Here is a 20,588-nt window from a genome sequence, read left to right as displayed (position 1 = left end):
TCTTGGCCTTTTGATAATGAGGGTACTTATACGGTCGTCAATTAGGCGGGTTGGCCCTTAGTAGTAGGGGAATGGTATGTGAGTGATTTCTAAATGGTGGCAAGTTTGTGGGTTCTTTAAAAGTAGACGAGAATTCTGCAAATAAAGGTTCCAAGTTGAAATATTAGAAAGGTGTAGAGTCATCAAAAGCTTCTATTAGTTGCATTGAATAAATTGAGCACCTCTAGTATCATTAGGGATTTCCTATAGCTTTATACCTCTTGCCATTCAACTAGAAAATCAAAAAGAGTTCATTCCACTTGGCTTGCACTGTATTAAGAGATGCCAGTCTCTTCATGCCAAGCACCATATGAGCCCCTCCCAAGGAAAAGGGAAAAAAATCTTCCTTAATAGTCAACTCAATGAGTTTAACTCCCACATCTTTGCATATTCAATTGCAACATACAATACTGCAATCTCCAATTTGGACCCCAAATGTAGAAATATAATGGGTGGGAAGACATAATTCTTGTACCAATGAGTCTGATATAAAATTATGAGTCGACCCATTATCCACTAGTAACAGGACTTCTCTTGTGAGCAGTGTACCTTTAAGTTTCGTGGCTGACCCTGTATTGCTACCCAATATAGCATTTAAAGAAATTTCAGCCCCTTCTATTCTCATATCCTCGGGTTCACAATCTTCAAGGGGAAGGACAACTTCATCACCTTCCTTTGTGATCTCCATGAGGGAGAAAGACCCTCGACAGCGGTGGCCAAAACAAAAAACATCTCCACAACAAAAACACAGCCCCTTATCCCTCCATTGCCGCTGTTCGAAATCCAAAGAAGAATTTTTTGTTAGTGCAACACTCGCTCGTCTAGGTCCTCCGGGTGTTGACACTAGTGATCTCTCCAAAGATGACGAGAAGCCAAGATCAACATTTCTTTGATCACATGTGCCAGATGCAATCGGGTTATGGTAGTAGGTTTGGGTTCAGAGTGGGTTGGGTTTAGGTCGACTAAGTTGTTTTATTTTTGATTTCTAAGGCTAAACTCACTGCCATGTAAATCAATTGAGGCTTATGGATGTGAATGTCTGAGCATAACTTGTCTCTCAACCAATTCAAAAAAAAAAAAAAAAGCCAAGCAAGCAGAGCTCTAGCCAATTCTTTACTCTTGCCAATCTTTTGGCAAATTCTGTGCAATTGTCCTATACAAATCCCTCTTGTCTGATGCTACAAAGAAATTCGTCTAGATTTTGGTATTCGAGTGGTCTAAAATTCTATTGGAATGCTGTTGCGAGCTCATCCCAGTAGTGAAGAGTTCATCCATGGCTCATCCAGGCATACAACTCTAGAACATCACCCTCCAATGACAATGATGCTACATCCAACTGCTCTTCTTCAGGTGTGTTATAATATTTAAAGTATTTTTCAGCCTTTAAGATCCATCCTCGTTGATCACCTCCATTAAACTTTGAAAATTCAATTTTGGTACAATAAAATCTGATGCATCTACAATTTTCTCACTTGTCTTCGCTCTCTTCATCTTCTTAATAGTCTCTGCAATGTGTATCTCTAAGCTTCTAGTCTTCATTGATTGTAGAGGCTTCAAGTGCCTCTACCTTTCCTTTTAATAAATCAAGAGTTTCAAGTCTCTAAGCAATTGCAGCTAAATGGCTAACACGAGTGAGTTTGGATTTTCTAGGTCATTATTGGAAGAGTTGTTAGAAGGATTGGTTTCTTGAACAATGCGTGTGTTAACCATGGCTCTAATGCCAAATCATTAGGTGCTCAAATAATCAACAGAAATAATAAGAACAAATCTATTAAGATGATATAGAACAAGAATCTCAATCTATATTTCTTTTAATAGCCACACTTAGAAGAATCTCTAGAGCACAATGGCATCTTGCAATCCATGAAGCCGACCCCACCTAGTGGGACAAAGGCTTGTTGTTGTTGTTGTTGCTTAGAAGAATCTCTAAAGGGTTTAAAAGACTGTTTTATTAATGATAATGATATACTAACTTCTAAGTTCCTAGTCATATTTATAGGGCCAACTACAATCTAAAATAATAAATAAAATCTAAATAACTATATAACTAAATAAAATCTTTTAGAATCTAAATCTAGATAAAATACTGAATAAAATCTTAATAAAATAAAATCTGAAGAAATATCTATATCTAAAAAAAACTAATTAAATATCTAAATAAAATCTCTCTTAAAATAAAATAATAAAATCAATCCTAATTTAACATTTGACGTTTCCCTCTTGAATAAGTCTTTAAGGGAAATCTATCTGGAATCTTATCAACAAGCTGCAATATTTCTGTACAGATTTGTAACAAAGCGTAAAAAGTGATTTGCAGCACTTCAGAGGAACTTTCAGAGCTCTTTGAAGATCCCAAGGACCTGCCACAATTTAGGAAGGGTCATGATCACCCTATTGTGCTTCAAGAGGTCAAAACCCCCCATTAATTTGAAGCCTCAAAGGTATCCTTCATCTCAAAAAGATGTAATTTAAGGGTTGGTAGGTGAGTTACTACAAACAGGGGTAATTCAAGAAAGTTCATCCCAATTTTCAGCTCCTATTGTCTTGGGCTTGGTTTGGTTGGAGGATTTTAAACAGGAGGTGAGGGGAGGGGAAGGGAGGGGAGGAAGAAAAGTTGTTTGGTGGGAAAAATTGAAGGGGAGGGAGGCAATTTTTCTCTCTCCCCTTCCCTTATTTTGCTCCCTCCCATTTAGGGGTTTTTGGAGGAGAGGAAAATTTGATGACCAAAATATCCTTATTAATATTGTTGTATTCCAAGATTACCACAACCTCAATTGAACAAAAAACATGATACTACTTCTTATCTCACCTTTGACTATCCATTACTAGCTGCCACATATCTATCTTCAATTCCAACCCAAATATATTGTTCTATTTAAAAAGTATATTAAAATTAATGAGATAATAGGTTAAAATTAATCAAATAACATTTTTAAAAAACTATTACAAGAAGTTATCGTAAATAAAATTTTTGGCCGAATGTCATAAATAAACAAAGTAAAAAAAATTTTAAGATTCAAAAATTAAAAAAAAATTATACAAATTTTTTTAATAATAGAAAAAAAGTAATTAAAAAAAATATGAACATATTTGTCAATTTATAATTAGCTCATCTCCCCTACCATTCTCAACCAAAAAAGAAGGATTAAAATGCCTCCCATCCTTTTCAACCTAATGAGTTTATTAAAGCTAGACCCCTCACCTTCCCTCCCTTTCCCTCAATTAACCGACCCTCTCCACTCTTGAACCAAACACTATGTTAGTCAAAAAAGATGGATGGGACCTAGAGGATGTGTCATTGACTGTAGAGATTTAAACAAGAAGACGATAGTGAAGAACCAAACCCTATTCCACTAGCTGAAAACCTATTTGATGAATTGAGTGAAAAAAGATGGTTTACCAAGCTTGATCTTAGGGCTGGATATCACAATGGTCATTGTGCATGGTTGGTTATGCTATTTGGCTTAACCAATGCTCTTGCTACTTTCCAAGGAACTATGAGCATCATCTTTAGGCCACACCTTAGAAGGTTTGTTTTAGTTATCATTGATAATATTTTAGCTCATAGTCCCAACATTGAAGATCATGTGTAGCACTTGAAGGTCGTGCTGACAATTTTGCAAGAAAACTATTATTTCATGAAAAAACGCAAGTGTTCAATTGCTGCAACAGAAGTGGAGTACTGCGTCTCATGATTAGTGAAGGGCAAGTGCACACAGATCCTAAAAAAGATTCAGGTAGCCTAAAAGTAGCCAGAACCTAAAAATGTGAAGCAATTAAGAGCATTTTTAGGGCTGCATGGTTATTACAGGTGCTTTATCAAAGGTTATGTAGTATTATCTACGTCAATGACTCTCTTGCTCAAGAAAAATGGCTGAGTGGTCTGTGCTGAAGCTACAACATTCCAAAACCTAAAAGAATTTGACATTACCTGAAACTAAGGGGTCTGTAGTAGAAGCAGATGCTTGTGGAACTAGTGTGGGGGCTGTATTAATGCAACAAGGGCAGCCAATAGCAATTTTCACCAAAGGATTGGCTCCTCGGCATCAAAATCACTACATTTATCAAATAGAATCAATGCCAGTGGTGCTAGCAGTTCAATATTGGCACTGATACTTGGAGAGGAGGAGGTTCAGTATTAGATATGACCAATAAAGTTTGAAACACTTGTTTGGACATAAGCTCAAGACGTCATTTCACATTTTTTGGGTAGCTAAGTTGGCTGGGCTTGACTTGAAATCCTGCACGAGGGGAATGACAATTCAGTGGCTGATGCACTTCCTAGAATGCCAAAGCAACAATTGATGAAGATGGTTTTAGATACTTCTCCTGAACTTTTGGGGAAAAAATAAAAGCAAGCTGGGTGCAGGAAGATGTCATTACAGAATTAATTTCATTACTTGGGATGGTGAGTTGCTAAGGAGGAAGCCACAATTGGTGAATGGAAATGATCGTACTCTAAAACAACAGAAATTGGAGTGGTTTCATTCCAGTCCTCAAGGAGGCCATTTAGGTATTCATGCCACATCCCGCATATCAAAGAATTAAAGCTTTGTTTTGGTGGAAGAAAATGATTAATGACATTACTGACCATATAAGGCAATGTGACACTTGTGCAAGATGCAAATATACAGCTATTGCTACATCAGGGTTGCCACAAACTCTTCCATTTCCAAGCAGGATTTGGAAGAGCAACTCTATGTATTTGATTGAAGGGCTTCCTAAATGCAATGGAAAAGATAATGGGTCACAATTGATAGGATAAGTAACTATGCCCACTTTCTCCCCTTAACACATCTTTATTCAGTAGCAACTTTAGCTCAGCTTTTTATGAACAAAGTGTATGAACTACATGGAGCTCCAGTAGAAATTATTAGTGATCAAAACCCTACCTTTGTACGTAATTTTTGGCAAGAATTCCTAAGGGTGATTAGGGTAAATCAGAAATTAACTTCAGCTGATCACCCTCAAACAGAAGGGCAGAATATGTGTTTGGAGACTTATTTGAGGTTCATGTGCTGGGTACAACCCAAGGGATGTAGCAAGTGGTTACCTCAAGCAATATGGTGGTATAACACACCATTCCACACAACAGCAAAAACAAATCCGACTTGTTATACAGGCAGGAAAACCCCCCCCCTCTTGATATGCCCAACTTGCCTCATAATTCTGTATTAGAGATTCTAGATAGAAGTTTCATAGCGAGAGAACAAATGATGGGAGTTTTAAAGCATCATTTACACAGGGCAGCAAATCTAAAGCAAAGGGTTGATTGCCACCAAACAGAGAGAATTTGCTGTTAGGCAATGGCTTTACCTAAAACTACCACCCTATAAGCAAATTTCTATAGCTTCTCAAAGTTCACAAAAGTTAGCTCCCAGATACTTTGGTCCTTACAAGGTTTTGGAGAAAATTGGAGCTATTGCTTATAAATTAGAGCACCTGGATCTTGAATAAATCCTACCTTCCAATTCCATGCGTCTCCCTTAAAGATTTTATCCAGACCATACAGTGAAACGATGACATCCTCTCATTCACTACCCTGAGCTACCAACTACTTCAGAACCAGAAAAGATTTTAAACAAGCAAATTGGCAGGAGGGGACGAATTATTACTGAAATATTGGTCCATGGAAAGGATTGCCAAAATGACGAAGCATCTTGGATGTCTCTCTCATTGATGTTAATACACTTTGTAATTTCTGTAACTTGATAGTTCATTTAGACTTATATATATAATTTAATTACAAATGATTAATAATTATTAACTTGCTGATTTTTCCTTCGCAAGGCATATTGATTGCTTTGAAAGTTGGCAGCCACTGAAGGCTAATAGTTGCTGATAAAACCGAGAGACACATGTGTGGCACCAAACATATACTGCTTTGGAGCAGGTACTGCTGCAAGCACTGAGATATTAGCAACTAACAGGTTTCCGTCTGGATCCTTTATCTATTGTTGTTAATCGTGGTGTTTGCTTGCTTGGAGAAATAAACAAATCAGATCAAAATATCATAAACTAGAAGAACATTTTTCTTCGATACTATTACTGATTTGTATGCATACTTTATCGAATGTTTTTTTTTCCTTCTTCTTTTGTTTTTTTTTTTTCAACCAGCATACTTAATCGAATTGGTTTCTTTGTTCTTTTTTACACTCTTATGCTACTAAAATTTATAATCTTAGAATTACTTCTGCACACAATATTGCTGTGGCTTCACACGCAAAAGCTAATAGTGTAAAGGTTAAAAACGAATCATGCCAGAGCAGGCTAGTTTATTTTGACTGCCTTCCTTCTTCTCTTTTGTCAATTTAAAACTCAGCACACATAAAATCTATAGTAATTTTTTTTTTTTAATTTTTTTACCATCTTTGCATTACATAGGGTGAACATGCATGTCGTCAATGTGTCAATTGATGTGAGCCTCCCTTTTGGAGATATTGACACTTCCCTTTTATTTCGGTGTTATATATACACAGGGAAATTTATCAAAATTTATGATAAATGTAGGATTAGTTTTACCTTCGTTGAGATGGACATGTAATCTGGCTTCCTTTTCCATGTGTATATTGTAACCATTGTTAATGTTGGTTTTATTATTCCTCATGTTCTAATTAAAAAGTAACTTCCTGAAAGTTTTCACTCTACCGTACATCACAACAGGAGTTAGAATCTAGTTATGTACCTATCCTTCAAATAATTAATAAAGAATCAGTTCTAAATTTGCTCAGAAAGATTCTGTCAAAACATGAGTGCCTAATTTGACTATATTTGAATATACTTGTGTGTTAAATCATAAGGCCGAAATGAAACACAGCTAGTAGAAAAGTTATTCTAAAATGTAGGAACATTCATTATTCTTTATTAGCATATTTGATATGACCTGTAAGACACTAATGCTACATAGGTAAATAAGTTGAGTTCAGATCTGCAAATAACCTGGATGTGCCATCTGCAAATCACCACTAGAATATTTTCTATTTAAGTAGGTTATTTTTCTTTTCTGCTGAGTAGTGAGTAGTCCCCGAGTTTAGTAGTAGCGGGTTATGACACTTGGAGATTAAGTTAGTTAATTTTGTTTATTTATTTATTTATTTTTCAGGGAGCCATTCTCTCCATTATTTGAGTTATGGATTAATGGGAGTTTTTTTCAGGACTTATTAGTTATTTTTCTAGCAATAAATATCAAGCTTCATAGCATGCAGAAATCATGTGGAATTAAAAATCATTATTTATTCATATTAGTGGAAATCCACCTCATTTTTATTTAGTTATATGAATTTAAGATCCTTGCTTATCTTCTACTAAAGATTTTCCTTCATCTTTACTAATTTATCAAGTTAGATTCTGATTTCATAATTTAATAGATTTGTCTTGTCTTCCGTCTCCCTAAAACCTATCGTGGATCCTATCAGGTTCTTGTATTAGTTTCTGATTAACCAGACTAAGAAATGACTCAATATTCCTAGAAAAGAAAATATCTCGTATGTTATTCCCGATTATTCATACGAAACATGAACCCCCCACTCCCTGCATTATCTTTATGAATTTCTAGTAAGGCGGATTTTTCCCCTTCATCTTGAATGAAGACAGTAACTACCCAACGTTTAAAAATAACATTCTTTCACGACAATTTCATCTCAGCTTACAATGCCACAGTAAAAGGGCATACGCACAGCTTATGTAAATTATAATGACCAAAATAAAGTCTTAATTTCAGATTAATAAAAGAATTGATGTAATAACCTGAAAATTTAAATTTTCCTTTAAAAAAAAAAAAAGATAGAGAACTAACCTGAATATTGTTAATCAAGGTCTGGGGATTGCTAACAGTCTCAATAACCAAAGCAGCTTCCTTTTCAGAAGCAGCAAGAGATTCAGCAGAGCTAGGCTTAAGCACCTCAGTAAAGGCAATCCCACAGCTTAGGAAGCTTATCAAACAATGAAACACCAAACTTATCACATAGAAACTTCAGTGAGAGTTTCAGATCCACGTCTACTAATAAAGCCCTCAAACTTTGATCGATCTTCACCAGCCAGCACATGGGCCTTTGATCTCTGTTTACTGCCAGGAGTTCCAAAGGACATCCGACCTTGGTCATCAATGCTGTCCATGATCTAATTAAATTCGGCTTGAGGCGTCTCAGAGGGATCCATACAAGTCAAGCCACAGATATTCTTAATTAATTTATCATTTGGGCAAGGTCTACGTTCAACAGAGTGATACATAAGCTCAGCCAGTGCCTCAGCTGACTTCATTTGCAGTATTTCCTCCTGCAATATAGGACAAAATATCGCAAATTGAAACTTTTGTCCATGTGCATAGTTGGTTTCATGGTTGGAAACCACCAAAACCAAACACGCTCTATTTTCATTATCAAGAAAAGTTAATAAAAATAGACAGCCACCTGCTCTCGTTTTATTGAAGCATCAAAGGCAATATAATTGGGGGTGAGGCGTGAAGGAAATTCTGCCATCCAGACAACTGCAGCTGCAACTGCAGATGAAAACCGTAACGTGCAAATTGCTCTGCAAATAGCCCCATTAGCCAGAAAATAGCATGACAAAAGCATCTATCAGGGTAACTTCAAGTACGAAAGAGATTTAAAAATCTCGTTTTATATCAATCAACCAATTCAAGATAGGACAAAGTTTTTCAAAGCATACCTGAACACATTTTAAATAGCCAGAAGTTGTCAAAAGTCTCTGTTTAGATGACTCAATGTCATCCATAATGTTTCTTCCCAAGAATTCATTCCCCGCACTTTCACAGACAAAGCCGGAACTTTTGAGACGCAAAAATTAATGGCATCATCCACACTCAAGCTCTCCAAATCAACTTTTGTAGATGACAATAAGTCATCAAACAACCAGAACACTTCATAGCATTAAGCAATTGACCAGCCTCGCTACGCATCTTTGAATATGTTCTTGAAAGCTCAGAATAAGGAAGAAATGAATCCTTTTGTCGGGAATGCTGGATCAGAGCATGCCAATAGGTCCAGCAGCCAGTCTTTGAGATAATTTGGGACACCAGGAATAATATTATGGTTTTCAGGTAATTGACTTCTTTTTAATCTCCTTGAACCAAGAAATAAGTACCATGGACGCAACCTATATGTAACAGGAAAAAAAATATTAGAGGATGGTAAAAGAAGGCAGAAATCATGGGGGATTGTAATAAAGAAATCAGAGACATAACTACCTGGCGACGGACACCAGAAAAAGAGGTAAGGGCATTCCATAGTGGATCAATCACATCATTAATGGAAACCTCTGACAGTTTGGAAGCAAAAATTCCAATGCCAGTAGCAGTTATCACTCTAGTATTAGTTACCTGATGTATCAACATCAGCACCAACAACAATCTTGACAGATCCCATGGAAACATCTCCATTTTTTTCTTGTAGATTAATTCCTTTAGTAGAATCCAAGCCAAAATCCCCACCATATTCATTTTCAACCTTCACCGCTCTCATTTTAGCTGCTGCTCTAGATTGGCTTTTTTGTGGAATGAAACTGGCCAAAACATTTTAGACGTATCTAATACTGAACCAAACGGAGTAGATGCAAGCTCTATCCAGAATTCACATAAGATCTTGCAGCCATCTCCAAGTCCTCCACAGCACACTGCCATCAATAAGGATAACAAATTTAAAAAAGAGAAATAAGACTAGTTTAATGAAATAGTTCACTCAAAAGAAAACATTTTATAAAGTGTAAGGAGAACAAAATCATCCTTTTTTATAAATACAAAACCTAATAAAAAGAAGGGTAAAAGGTCATTCTTACCCTCAAACTATATATCCTCAAGAGCATCTAGTGTCCTATACTTCATCTTGGTACAACCTTCCCCTTAAACTTAATAAAAGGGTTCAAATCAACCCTTGCCATTAAGAGAGGGAAACGTTCATTAAATCTGTGGATTGAGGCCCACAAAACGTGACAGGTGTTGTATAAGGTTTTTTGTTCATTGGTTATGTGGCATGCCACCTATTATTAGTTACCATTTGGAATGCCATGTGGATCTTTTTTATCTTTTTTCTCTTTTTTTTTCTTTTTTTGCCTACAACAAAGTGTAGAGGAAGGCCTAAGAGAACACTCTTGGAAGTTGTTGAATGCGATCTCTTAATTAATAATATTCCTAAAAGCTTGATAAATGATAAAGCACAATGGCATCTTGCAATCTATGTAGCCGACCCCACCTAGTGGGATAAAGGCTTGTTGTTGTTGTTGTTGTTGTTGCCTACAACAAAGTAAAAAAACACCTTCATCTCTTGTCAGGAACCCTCACATCTCCCCTAGTCACAACCTTCACAAGCAACTGCAACACTACCGCAAGAAGCTCTTCCTCCTCCATAAGCCACACCAACCTTCCACCTTCAAAGACCATCACCTAAAAGAGCCTGTTACTAGATTATGTCCCATATGCTTCTATGAATACCTCATCATACTCAATCCCCACCCACCTACTTCTTCCACTACTGCCACTGCAAGCCCTCCTACATCGACTGAGTCAAGAACTCTGATCACCCACCACCAACTCCAAGATCTATGATCTCAGACAAGAAAGTTCATAGACATAAGCACACATACACTAGATCCAACAAGCACTTATGGCAAAGGGGAAGAACAAAAAATTTTAGAACATTAATCACAAAACATTGCCCACCAATTCCAAGATCAGGTTTGTTTCTTAAATATAAGTTTTCCACATTTCAATTTCACAACTTGGAATTGACAGAACTGATTTTATTTCAAATTTAAATTTCACAACATTAACCAAGGATCCAAAACCTTCCACCGAAGAGTCCAAGTTTTGGCTGGAAGAACATAGTTATTGTGAAGATGATTAAATAATTTATTGGAAATTTTAAGATCAAGTTTTGGCTTGAAGATCAACAACAAGGGTCTCTTGTTACCAAACATCTTGTTCGCCGATTTCTTCAACATCCCATTGAAGCTAGGTCTAGGTTGATATTCACAAGACTCAATAAGACTTTTCAATAGCCAAATCTATTTGAGCTTCAAGACTAGATGATTCTTGATCTTGTTGAGTCCCTTCTTCATAGATGAGGTGATATTAAAGGTCATGAATTGCGAATGATTGGAATCGTTCAATCACTAATTGATAGAAGCACCATCATCCAACGCCAATTGTGGGTCTTGTGGGCAGGTTTCACAAAAGTCAATGAAACATGAGCCAGAGTGGATTTTCAATGTTCCTTTCGATGTTATGGGGATGGGTCTTCATAGTTACCATGATGTGTGTGTGCATGTGTTCATGTTCTTAGATCTGATTCTCATACGTCCTTGCAAGAGTTTTTAAAAAAAAAATGGTTGAGCATCCACTTGGATGCCATGTGTATGACACATGGATAATACGTGGGCCCTACATTGCTCAGATAATGGACATCACCTCTCTTAAAAGTAGGGGTGAACTACACCATTTTTAAAGTTCAAGGGAAAGATTGTATCACAATGCAATGTAGAACACAAGGTGCTCCTAAAAGTATAATTTGAGGGCAAAAATGACACTTAACCTTAAAAAAAATACTCAATTACAACCAACCAGGTAAGGGGCTCAAATATTACATAACAAAGCAAGCATCAACACTGCAGCTGAAATTGTTACAGCTCTAGCTTCTTTGGCTTACCATCTTTAGATTCCCAATTTTTTTATATTTAGTTGTTTCAATGACAATATTTCCTCATTTGTTTAGTACCTAGCCAATTTTATTCTGCTGTTATCATCTCCTTTATTAGAGGATATGTTTATTTTGAAATTGTAGGATTCAAACATTGGTCTACAAGGAAAGTAACCACTGAATGGAGTGGGTATCATTGTTGATAAGGAGTAGGAAAAGAATGTGGTAGAAAGTAAAAAAATTGGGGTCAAAATTATTTCCTAAAGAATGATCATTGGACATGATATTATCAATATTATTAGTGCTTATGCCCTTAAAGTAGGAGCAGAAGCCTATCTTAAGAAATTGTTTTGGGAAGAATTAGAGCACTCAATTCAAAGGATACCACAAAGTAAGAAAATCTTAATTGGAGGAGACTTTAAAAGTCATGCTAGTAAGGAGGTTGGTGATTATGCGAGGGCTCATGGTGGTTTTGGTTTTGGAGAGCTTAACATTAAAGGACATTCTATTCTTGATTTTTTTCAGGCATATGATCTCAAGACTATGAACACTTGCTTCAAGAAGAGTAACATCTCATTACTTACAAAATTGGAGCCTCAAGATCGCAAATTGGCTTCTTTCTAGCAAGGAACATGGAAAGACTTTGCAACAATTACAAGGTGATTCCCAAGGATGGCGTGACAACATAAAAAAGGAATCTTATCCTTGATGTCGATATTAAGAGTAAACATCAAAAACACCAACAACTATTAAACCCAAGGATTAAGTCGTGACAGTTAAAGGATGAGAAGCGAGAAACTTTCAAAAGGAATCTTTTGGATGAAGGAATTTGAAGATCCTTGATAAGTGCTAGAATCTTGTGGAAGGATTAGGCTAAAAAGGTAAGAAAGATTGTTAAAGAAACTTTGGGAGAATCAAAAGGTTTTGGACTAAGGGAAAAGAAGTCTTGGTGGTAAAATGAGAACGAATAGGAGAAAGTCAAACATAAAAAGGAATATTTTAGAACCATATATTTGTGCAATAATGCTGAAAATTGGAAAAGGTATTGGCATGTTCTGGAGCATATGAAGAGTTTTACAATGGTCTTGGAACAAAGGATGGATAATAAAGAATTTACAAGATTGCATAAAGCATGACAAAGGAAAAGTTTTGGTTACAAATGGTGATATTAAAGGCATATGGAAGGCCTACTTTAAAATAACGGAGGGGCCTCATCTATTGACTTGGAGGATTTAGTTAATCAAGAAGGAGAATAGAATTTGATGTTTGGACTTCGGACCTAACAATATCCTTATTGGACTTGACAACATCCATACTAAGTGTGGGAATGTAAAATGATAGAGCCACTAGGCCAAATAATATCCCTATTAAAGTGTGGAAATGCGATAGAGCCCCTTATTTTCCTAAGACATATCAGAGGAAATCAAAGGGGAGAAATAACTCTAGTGGAAATACTTTTAACTGGTCCAGGGACTTATCCCTCAGTCCCTAGCCGTAAGGAATGGTAATTTGTGATCTTTTGTCATGATTAGGATCTTTTGAGTAGTATAGGATGTGTGTAGGCTATGTCTTGGGAAGTGGGAGGCAAAGAAGAAGGATGAGATTGTGAGGAGAGACTAGCCTCTCGAATGCCAGTAGGAGTGGAACTCTTATTTTGAAGCTTGTAATCTGGTGGCTGGAATTATTTTGATCTTACAGAGGAAATAGGGTTTTTGCCAAAATCAAAGAGTGTCCTTGTAACTCTGATTCGGTTCATTCAGCTCATTAATATAAAAACCTCAGCATTTTCCTCTCAAATTTATTGCTGCTATTGTCTTAATTATTGTTTCTGTTGTATTACTGGTTTGGGTCTCATTATTTGGTATCAAAGCAGTGAGATTTCTGGGTAAATTGAGAAGGAGTTATGGCCAAGAAAGTACAACATGCTGACCAAAAAGTACAGGATTTGAAGGAGACAGTTGGGGTATTAACAAAAGATGTAAGTGACATCAAAAATACATTGAAGGCAATTACTGAAACAGTGGGGCAGATAGAAAAGAGGATACCAAGGCCACGTGTGGAAGAACAAGAAGGAAATCATCATGAGGAGGCTTCTGCAACTAACCCAAGGGGCGATACAGAAGGTGGCAAGTATCAAAAGTTAGAGCTACCTGTTTTCTCAGGCGAGGACCCCATTGGATGGCTTTTCAGAGTCGAATGATATTTTCATGTGAATTCTGTAGCAAAACAGGAAAAACTGGAGGCAGCTATGGTATGTCTTGAAGGTAAAGCATTAAATTGGTACCAGTGGCTTGATACAAGGACCCCCCTAAGCAACTGGCCTAAGTTCAAAAGAGTTGTTGCGACGATTTCATTCCTCCCAACCAAGTAGTGAGTATGAGAGGTTATACACAGCTAAACAAGAGAAATCTATGCTTGAGTTTGTAGAAGAATTCATGTTATTGTCAGCACCATTAAGGGAAGCTTCAGAAGAATGTTTAATTGGAGCTTTTTGTTCTGGACTAAAAGATGAAACTAGGGCTGAGCTGAAACTCACCAAAATTACCACACTGAGGGACCTGATGGAGGTGGCCGTGTGTATTGATGAGAAAAATCAAATGCTGGCTAAAAGTAAAGAGTCTAAGGCAACTCGAGCCCAACACACTCATTATGGGCCAAGAACTGATTCGGCCCAACTAGTATATTCTGCAAGTGTAGCCCATGTGACAGAAGGCAACAAGCACACGACAACACTAGTGTCTTCCTCCACAAAAACACAAAGTGGACAGAAGCAAAAACAGAGCATTTGAAGGCTAGGAGTACATCAAATTGGAGTTCTACAGCGAGGAAAGGAAGCCATTCTCAGCGCCTATCTAATGCTGAAATCCCAAGGAGGAGAGAACTAGGGTTGTGTTTCAAGTGCGGTGACAAGTATAATCCCACTCATCAATGCAAAAACAAAAATCTCCAAGTTTTAATTATGGAGAAGGGAACGGACCAAACACTTGAGGAGGAGGAAGTAGAACCTAAACCTGAACCTGAAGTTGAGGGTCACGAGAATTCTAAAAGAGTGACGCAGATGGAGTTGTCTTTAAACTCCATGGCTAGATTCAGCAATAACCATACCATGAAGGTCAAAGGGACCATTGCGGGCACTAAAGTGACCATACTCATTGACAGCAGAGCCACTCATAATTTCATTGTTGAGGATTTGCAAAGCAGATTCAAACTACTCACTGATGAAATTTCTGAGTGTAAAATTATAGTAGGCGACGGGTTTACTTTGAAAGGGAGAGAGCGTTGCAAGGATCTCTGTATGAAGGTACAAGGGCTTAACATTATTCAAACTTTTTACCCATTTCCCCTAAGTGGTGTTGATGCTGCATTGGAAATGGAATGGATGAAATCATTGGGTGATGTGAGAGTCCACTGGAGCCAACTAACAATGAGGATTGGTGATAAAAGGAAGCAAGCCTGTTTACAAGGGGACCCAACTCTTACCAGAGCAACAACCACTTTCACATGATCTATGCACTCAATAAGGAAGAAAGGGGAAAGATTCTTGATTGAATACAATGGCCTGACCAATAATGATGAAAATACAGAAATTCTAAACCCAGAAATTCAAACATTATTGGAAAATTTTCCAATGGTTTGCCAAGCTATAGAAGGGCCTCCTCCATGCTGATCCAAGGATCATGCTATTGTTATAAAACCGGGAGAGCAACCACCAAATATCAGGCCTTACCAATACCCCTACTTACAAAAAAAAAAAAATGAAATAGAGAACGTGGTGAAAGACATGTTGAAATCTGGAATTATATGGCCCAGCAACAGTCCTTATTCAAGCCCAATATTACTAGTGAAGAAAAAAGATGAAAGTTGGAGGTTTTGTATTGATTATAGGGCCTTAAATAAAATTACAGTTCCGGATAAATTTCCCATTCCCGCTATTGATGAGTTACTGGACGAATTAAAGGCAGCCACAGTGTTTTCAAAGCTGGATTTAAAGTCCGGATACCATCAAATCCAAATCAAAGCAGGGGATGACCACAAAACAGCATTCAGAACACATAAGGGACATTATGAGTTTAAGGTGATGCCATTTGGATTAACCGATGCCCCCTCAACCTTCCAATCCTTGATGAATGAGGTATTTAGGGAGTATTTAGTATTTACGCAATGTGTTGGTTTTTTTTTTTTTTATGATATTCTTAGATATAGCAGCCATACAAGATATGTATGAGGGGGTAAAAACTAGTATAAGAACGCCTTGTGGTCAAACAAAGGATTTTCCTATAAAGATTGGACTACATCAGGGATCATCTCTGAGTCCTTATTTGTTCAACTTGATTTTAAATGTTTTGACGGAACATATTCAAGAGGAAATCCCGAAATGTATGCTCTTCGCGGATGATATAGTTCTTATAGCAGAGACAAGAGAAGAGGTTAATTGCAAACTTGAGTTATGGAGGAGGACATTGGAGTCGAAAGGTTTTCGTCTGAGTAGAAGTAAGACGGAATATTTATATTGTAAATTTGGTAAAAGACTATTCGAAAATAATTTGGAAGTGAAATTGGGAGATCAAATCATACCTCAAGTGGAAAAGTTTAGATATTTGGGAGCCATTATTCAAAATGATGGCGAAATCAGTGGAGATATTTCACATAGAATTCAAGCTGGGTGGTTTAATTGGAGAAAAGCTAAAGGAGTTATTTGTGACCGTAAGGTGCCTAATAAACTTAAAGGAAAGTTTTATCGTACTGCTATCAGACCGGCAATGTTATATAGTAGTGAATGCTGGGCTCTAACGGGACAGCAAGAGCATAAAGTTGGAGTAGCAGAGATGAGAATGTTACGATGGATGTGCGGACATACACGTAAAGATAAAATTCGAAATGAGCACATACGTGAAAAAGTGAGGGTGGCACCTATTGAGGAAAAAATGGTAGAAAATCGGTTGAGATGGTTTGGGCATGTACAAAGAAGACCAAGGGAGGCACCAGTGAGAAGAGTGGAACATATAACTTTGAGTCCGATTAAGAGAGGTAGAGGAAGGCCTAAGAGAACACTCTTGGAAGTTGTTGAACGTGATCTCTTAATTAATAATATTTCTAAAAGCTTAATAAATGATAGAGCACAATGGCGTCTTGCAATCCATGTAGCCGACCCCACCTAGTGGGATAAAGGCTTGTTGTTGTTGTTGTTTGTTGTATTCTTAGATATAGCAGTGATGTAACATCCCATTTGAAATATCTGAGGACAGTATTTTCTATACTGAAAGAAAATCAGCTCATGGCGAACTTAAAGAGGTGCAGCTTTGTTCAGTCCGAGATTGAATACATGGGGCAACTCATTTCACAAGAAGGGGTTCAAGCTGATCCAGCCCAGATAGAAAGCATGAAGTGGCCAAAGCCTAAGAATGTGAAATCCTTGAGAGGATTCCTAGGGCTAACCAGATATTATCGTTGGTTTGTCAAGAATTATGGGAAGATTGCTAGTCCTCTCACTGATTTACTCAAAAAAGACTCATTTAAATGGTCAATGGAAGCAGAAACGGCTTTTGAAAAACTCAAAACAACTATGATCACATTACCTGTACGTGCAATGCCTGATTTCACCATTCCTTTTGAGTTAAAAATTGATGCCTCTGGTACTGGTGTAAGGGCTGTTATAACACAAGGCAGACCTGTAGCATGTTATAGCCAAAAACTCTTTACTCAAGCTCACCAATGCTCTACTTATGAAAGGGAGCTCATGGCTATTGTCATGGCAATCAAGAAGTGGCAACATTACCTTTGGGGGCATAAATTCATCATTCGTATAGATCAAAAGGCCTTGAAGTACTTGCTGGAGCAGAGAATAGTGGAAGAAAACCAGCAGAAATGGGCTCTAAATTATTGGGATACAAGTTTGAGAATGTGTGCAAGCCTGGAAAAGAAAATAGGGCTGCTGATGCATTATCCAGACAAGAAGAATCCCTGGAATTGCTGGCATTTTCCCTATGGCAGTATAATAATGTCGAAGACTGGATAAAGAGGTACAGGCTAACTCAAAATTGAGAAAAATTCTGCAGTAAATCATCACGGATAAAAATGAGGTGGAAGGGTACATCATGGTCCATGGCTGCTTGCACTACAAAGGCAGACTAGTGTTACCAAAAAGCTCCACTAGAATTTCCTTGCTACTCAAAGAATTCCATGACTCTCCAATAAGGGGGCATTCGGGTTATTTACATACTTACAAGAGGCTATCCAATGTAATGTATTAGGAAGGGATGAAGAGAGATGTCCAGCAATATGTGGCAAGTTGTGAGGTGTGCCAGAAGAATAAGTATCAAGCTTTAACTCCTGCTAGTCTGTTACAGCCATTAACTGTTCCTCAAAGTGTTTGGGAAGATATTAACATTGATTTCATCACCGGGCTTCCCAAATCAAAGCGGTATGACACCATTCTAGTAGTAGTGGATAGACTCACAAAATATGCTCATTTTTTCCCTCTTGCCAACCCTTTTTCTGCAAAGGATGTTGCTAAAGTGGCTGAGGTTGTGAAGCTGCATGATTTCCCTAAAACCATAGTTTCACACCGAGATAGGGTTTTTATTAGCCGTTTTTGGCAAGAATTGTTCAAACAAGCTAGAACCCAACTTTGCCTTAGCTCATCTTACTATCTGGAATCTGATGGACAAACGGAGGTGATAAATATGAGCTTGGAGACTTACTTGCGCTGTTTTGCCAATGAAAAGCCTACTCAATCGGCTAAATGGTTGTCTTGAGCTAAATATTGGTACAACACTTCATTTCATAGTGCAGCTAGCATGACACCTTTTAAGGCAATGTATGGAAGGGATCCCCCTACTTTTTTAAAATTTAGTGGCAAACCCTCAGCTATAGAAGATGTGAATGAACAGATTCAAATTTGAAATCAGATCATTGAGCAAATACAGGAAAATTTGGTTAAGACTCAAAGCAAAATGAAGGTGCAAGCTAACAAGCATAGTAAGGATCAGCATTTCAAGGTTGGGGACCTTGTTTATGTGAAACTTCGACCTTATCGGTTGAAAACCTTGGCTCGGAGGGACAGTGAGAAGCTTAGCTCACATTTTTATGGACCTTTCAAGGTTCTTGAGAAGATCGGGAAAGTGGCCTACAAGCTGGAACTTCCACCCATTGCCCGCATTCACCCTGTATTCCATGTTTCTCAGCTCAAGCAAACAGTTTCAGCTGCCGTGGTACAACCTTCCATTCCCCCAATACTTTCCAATGAATTTGAACTACAGGTGCAGCCTCAAGATATGAGAAAGGTTCACAAGCTTATGAATGGACAGTGAGAGGTGTTGGTTAAATGGCAAGATTTACCAGAATTTGAGAATTCTTGGGAATGTGTAGAAATGATTTGCCAACAGTTTCCAACTTTTTCCCTTGAAGATAAGGTGAAACTTTTAGGCAAGGGTAATGATAGAGCCCGTTATTTTCCTAAGACATATCAGAGGAAGTCAAAGGGGAGAAATAACTCTACTAGAAATACTTTAACTAGTCCAAGGACTTTTCCTTCAGTCCCTAGCCATAAGGAACAGTAATTTGTGATCTTTTTGTCATGATTAGGATCTTTTGGGTAGTATGGGCTATGTGTAGGCCATGCTGAAGGTATTAGTAGTCTTTTGCTTGGGAAGTGGGAGGCAGAGAAAAGGATGAGATTGTGAGGAGAGACTGGCCTCTCAAATGCCAGTAGGAGTGGAACTCTTATTTTAAAGCTTGTAATCTGGTGGCTGGAATTATTTTGATCTTATAAAAGAAACAGAGTTTTTGCCAGAATCAAAGAGTGTCCTTGTAACTCTAATTCGGTTCATTCAGCGCATTAATATAAAAACCTCGACATTTTCCTCTCTGATTTATTGCTGTTATTGTCTTAATTATTGTTTCTATTGTATTACTGGTTTGGGTCTCATTAAAATGCTTACGTGAAGAGGGTTTTATGTGGCTAAGCTATTTCATGAGATCTTACCATCCAAACAAATTCCTAATGAATCAAGGAGAAGCACCTTAGTTTCAATTTACAATAACAAAAGTGAAATTCAAAATTGTGCAAACTATAAAGAGTTTAAACATGAGTCATACAATGAAATTGCGGGAAAGAGTGATTAAACAAAAGTTGAGGTTAGAGAATAATATTTTTAAGAACCAATTTGGTTTCATGCCAAGAAGGTCTATTATAGAAGTAATTTATCTACTAAGGGGATTAGTGGATAAGTGTTGATGCAAAAGCAGAGACTTACAAATGGTTTTCACTGATTTGGAAAAAATTTATGACCGTATACCAACACAAGTACTTTGAAGCGTCTTGGAAAAGAATGGAATTTGAGTTGCTTATATTAGAGCTAGACTAGATATATACAAGGAGGCAACAACTAGTATAAGAATATCTAGACAAAGGACTTTCATGTAAGCATTGGCCTGCATCAGAGATCATCTTTGAGCCCTTACCTATTTCACTTGGTTCAAGATATATTCTGACTAATCATATTTAAGAGGAAATCCCCAATTGCATATTTTTTGTTGATGATATAGTTCTTCTTGCAAAATTAAAAGAACATATTAACTCGAAACTTGAGCTATAGAGGAAGACCTTGGAGTCAAAGGATTTTTGCTAGTCTAGGAGTAAAACATAATATATGCATTGCATTTTTCATAAGAGGTTAGTCATTAGTAATTTGGAAGTGAGATCTGAGAGATTAGATCATACTAAAAGTGAAAAAGTTAAGATATTCGGGAGAAATTATTCAAAATGATAGTGAAATTGATGGGGACGTTACACATAGGATATAAGTTGGGAGGTTTAAATGGAAAAAGGCTACAAGAGTTATTTATAATCAAAAGGTACCTAATAAGCTTAAAAGAAAGCTTCATTGAATTACTATAAGA

General features: G+C 37.2%; 1 protein-coding gene across 1 annotated transcript in view; it reads right to left on the bottom strand.

Annotated features, from left to right (window-relative positions):
• The window catches only part of LOC129315410 (TATA-binding protein-associated factor BTAF1), a 58,031-nt gene that overhangs the window by 18,610 nt on the left and 18,833 nt on the right, over positions 1-20,588 (bottom strand). Inside the window, 14 exon segments of the mRNA XM_054959069.1 lie at positions 7,835-7,945; positions 7,947-8,021; positions 8,023-8,313; positions 8,448-8,546; positions 8,548-8,568; positions 8,707-8,810; positions 8,813-8,905; positions 8,908-9,004; positions 9,006-9,095; positions 9,097-9,153; positions 9,245-9,376; positions 9,378-9,553; positions 9,556-9,627; positions 9,630-9,669. Of these exon segments, the coding sequence (XP_054815044.1) occupies positions 7,835-7,945; positions 7,947-8,021; positions 8,023-8,313; positions 8,448-8,546; positions 8,548-8,568; positions 8,707-8,810; positions 8,813-8,905; positions 8,908-9,004; positions 9,006-9,095; positions 9,097-9,153; positions 9,245-9,376; positions 9,378-9,553; positions 9,556-9,627; positions 9,630-9,669 (1,458 nt within the window).

Source organism: Prosopis cineraria, unplaced genomic scaffold (genome assembly GCF_029017545.1).
Source record: "Prosopis cineraria cultivar Desert tree isolate PC_DT_omini unplaced genomic scaffold, ASM2901754v1 PC7, whole genome shotgun sequence".
Classification (NCBI taxonomy): Eukaryota; Viridiplantae; Streptophyta; class Magnoliopsida; order Fabales; family Fabaceae; genus Prosopis; species Prosopis cineraria.
Note: the sequence above shows the minus strand (reverse complement) of the source record. Positions and strands in the feature narration are given on the sequence as shown.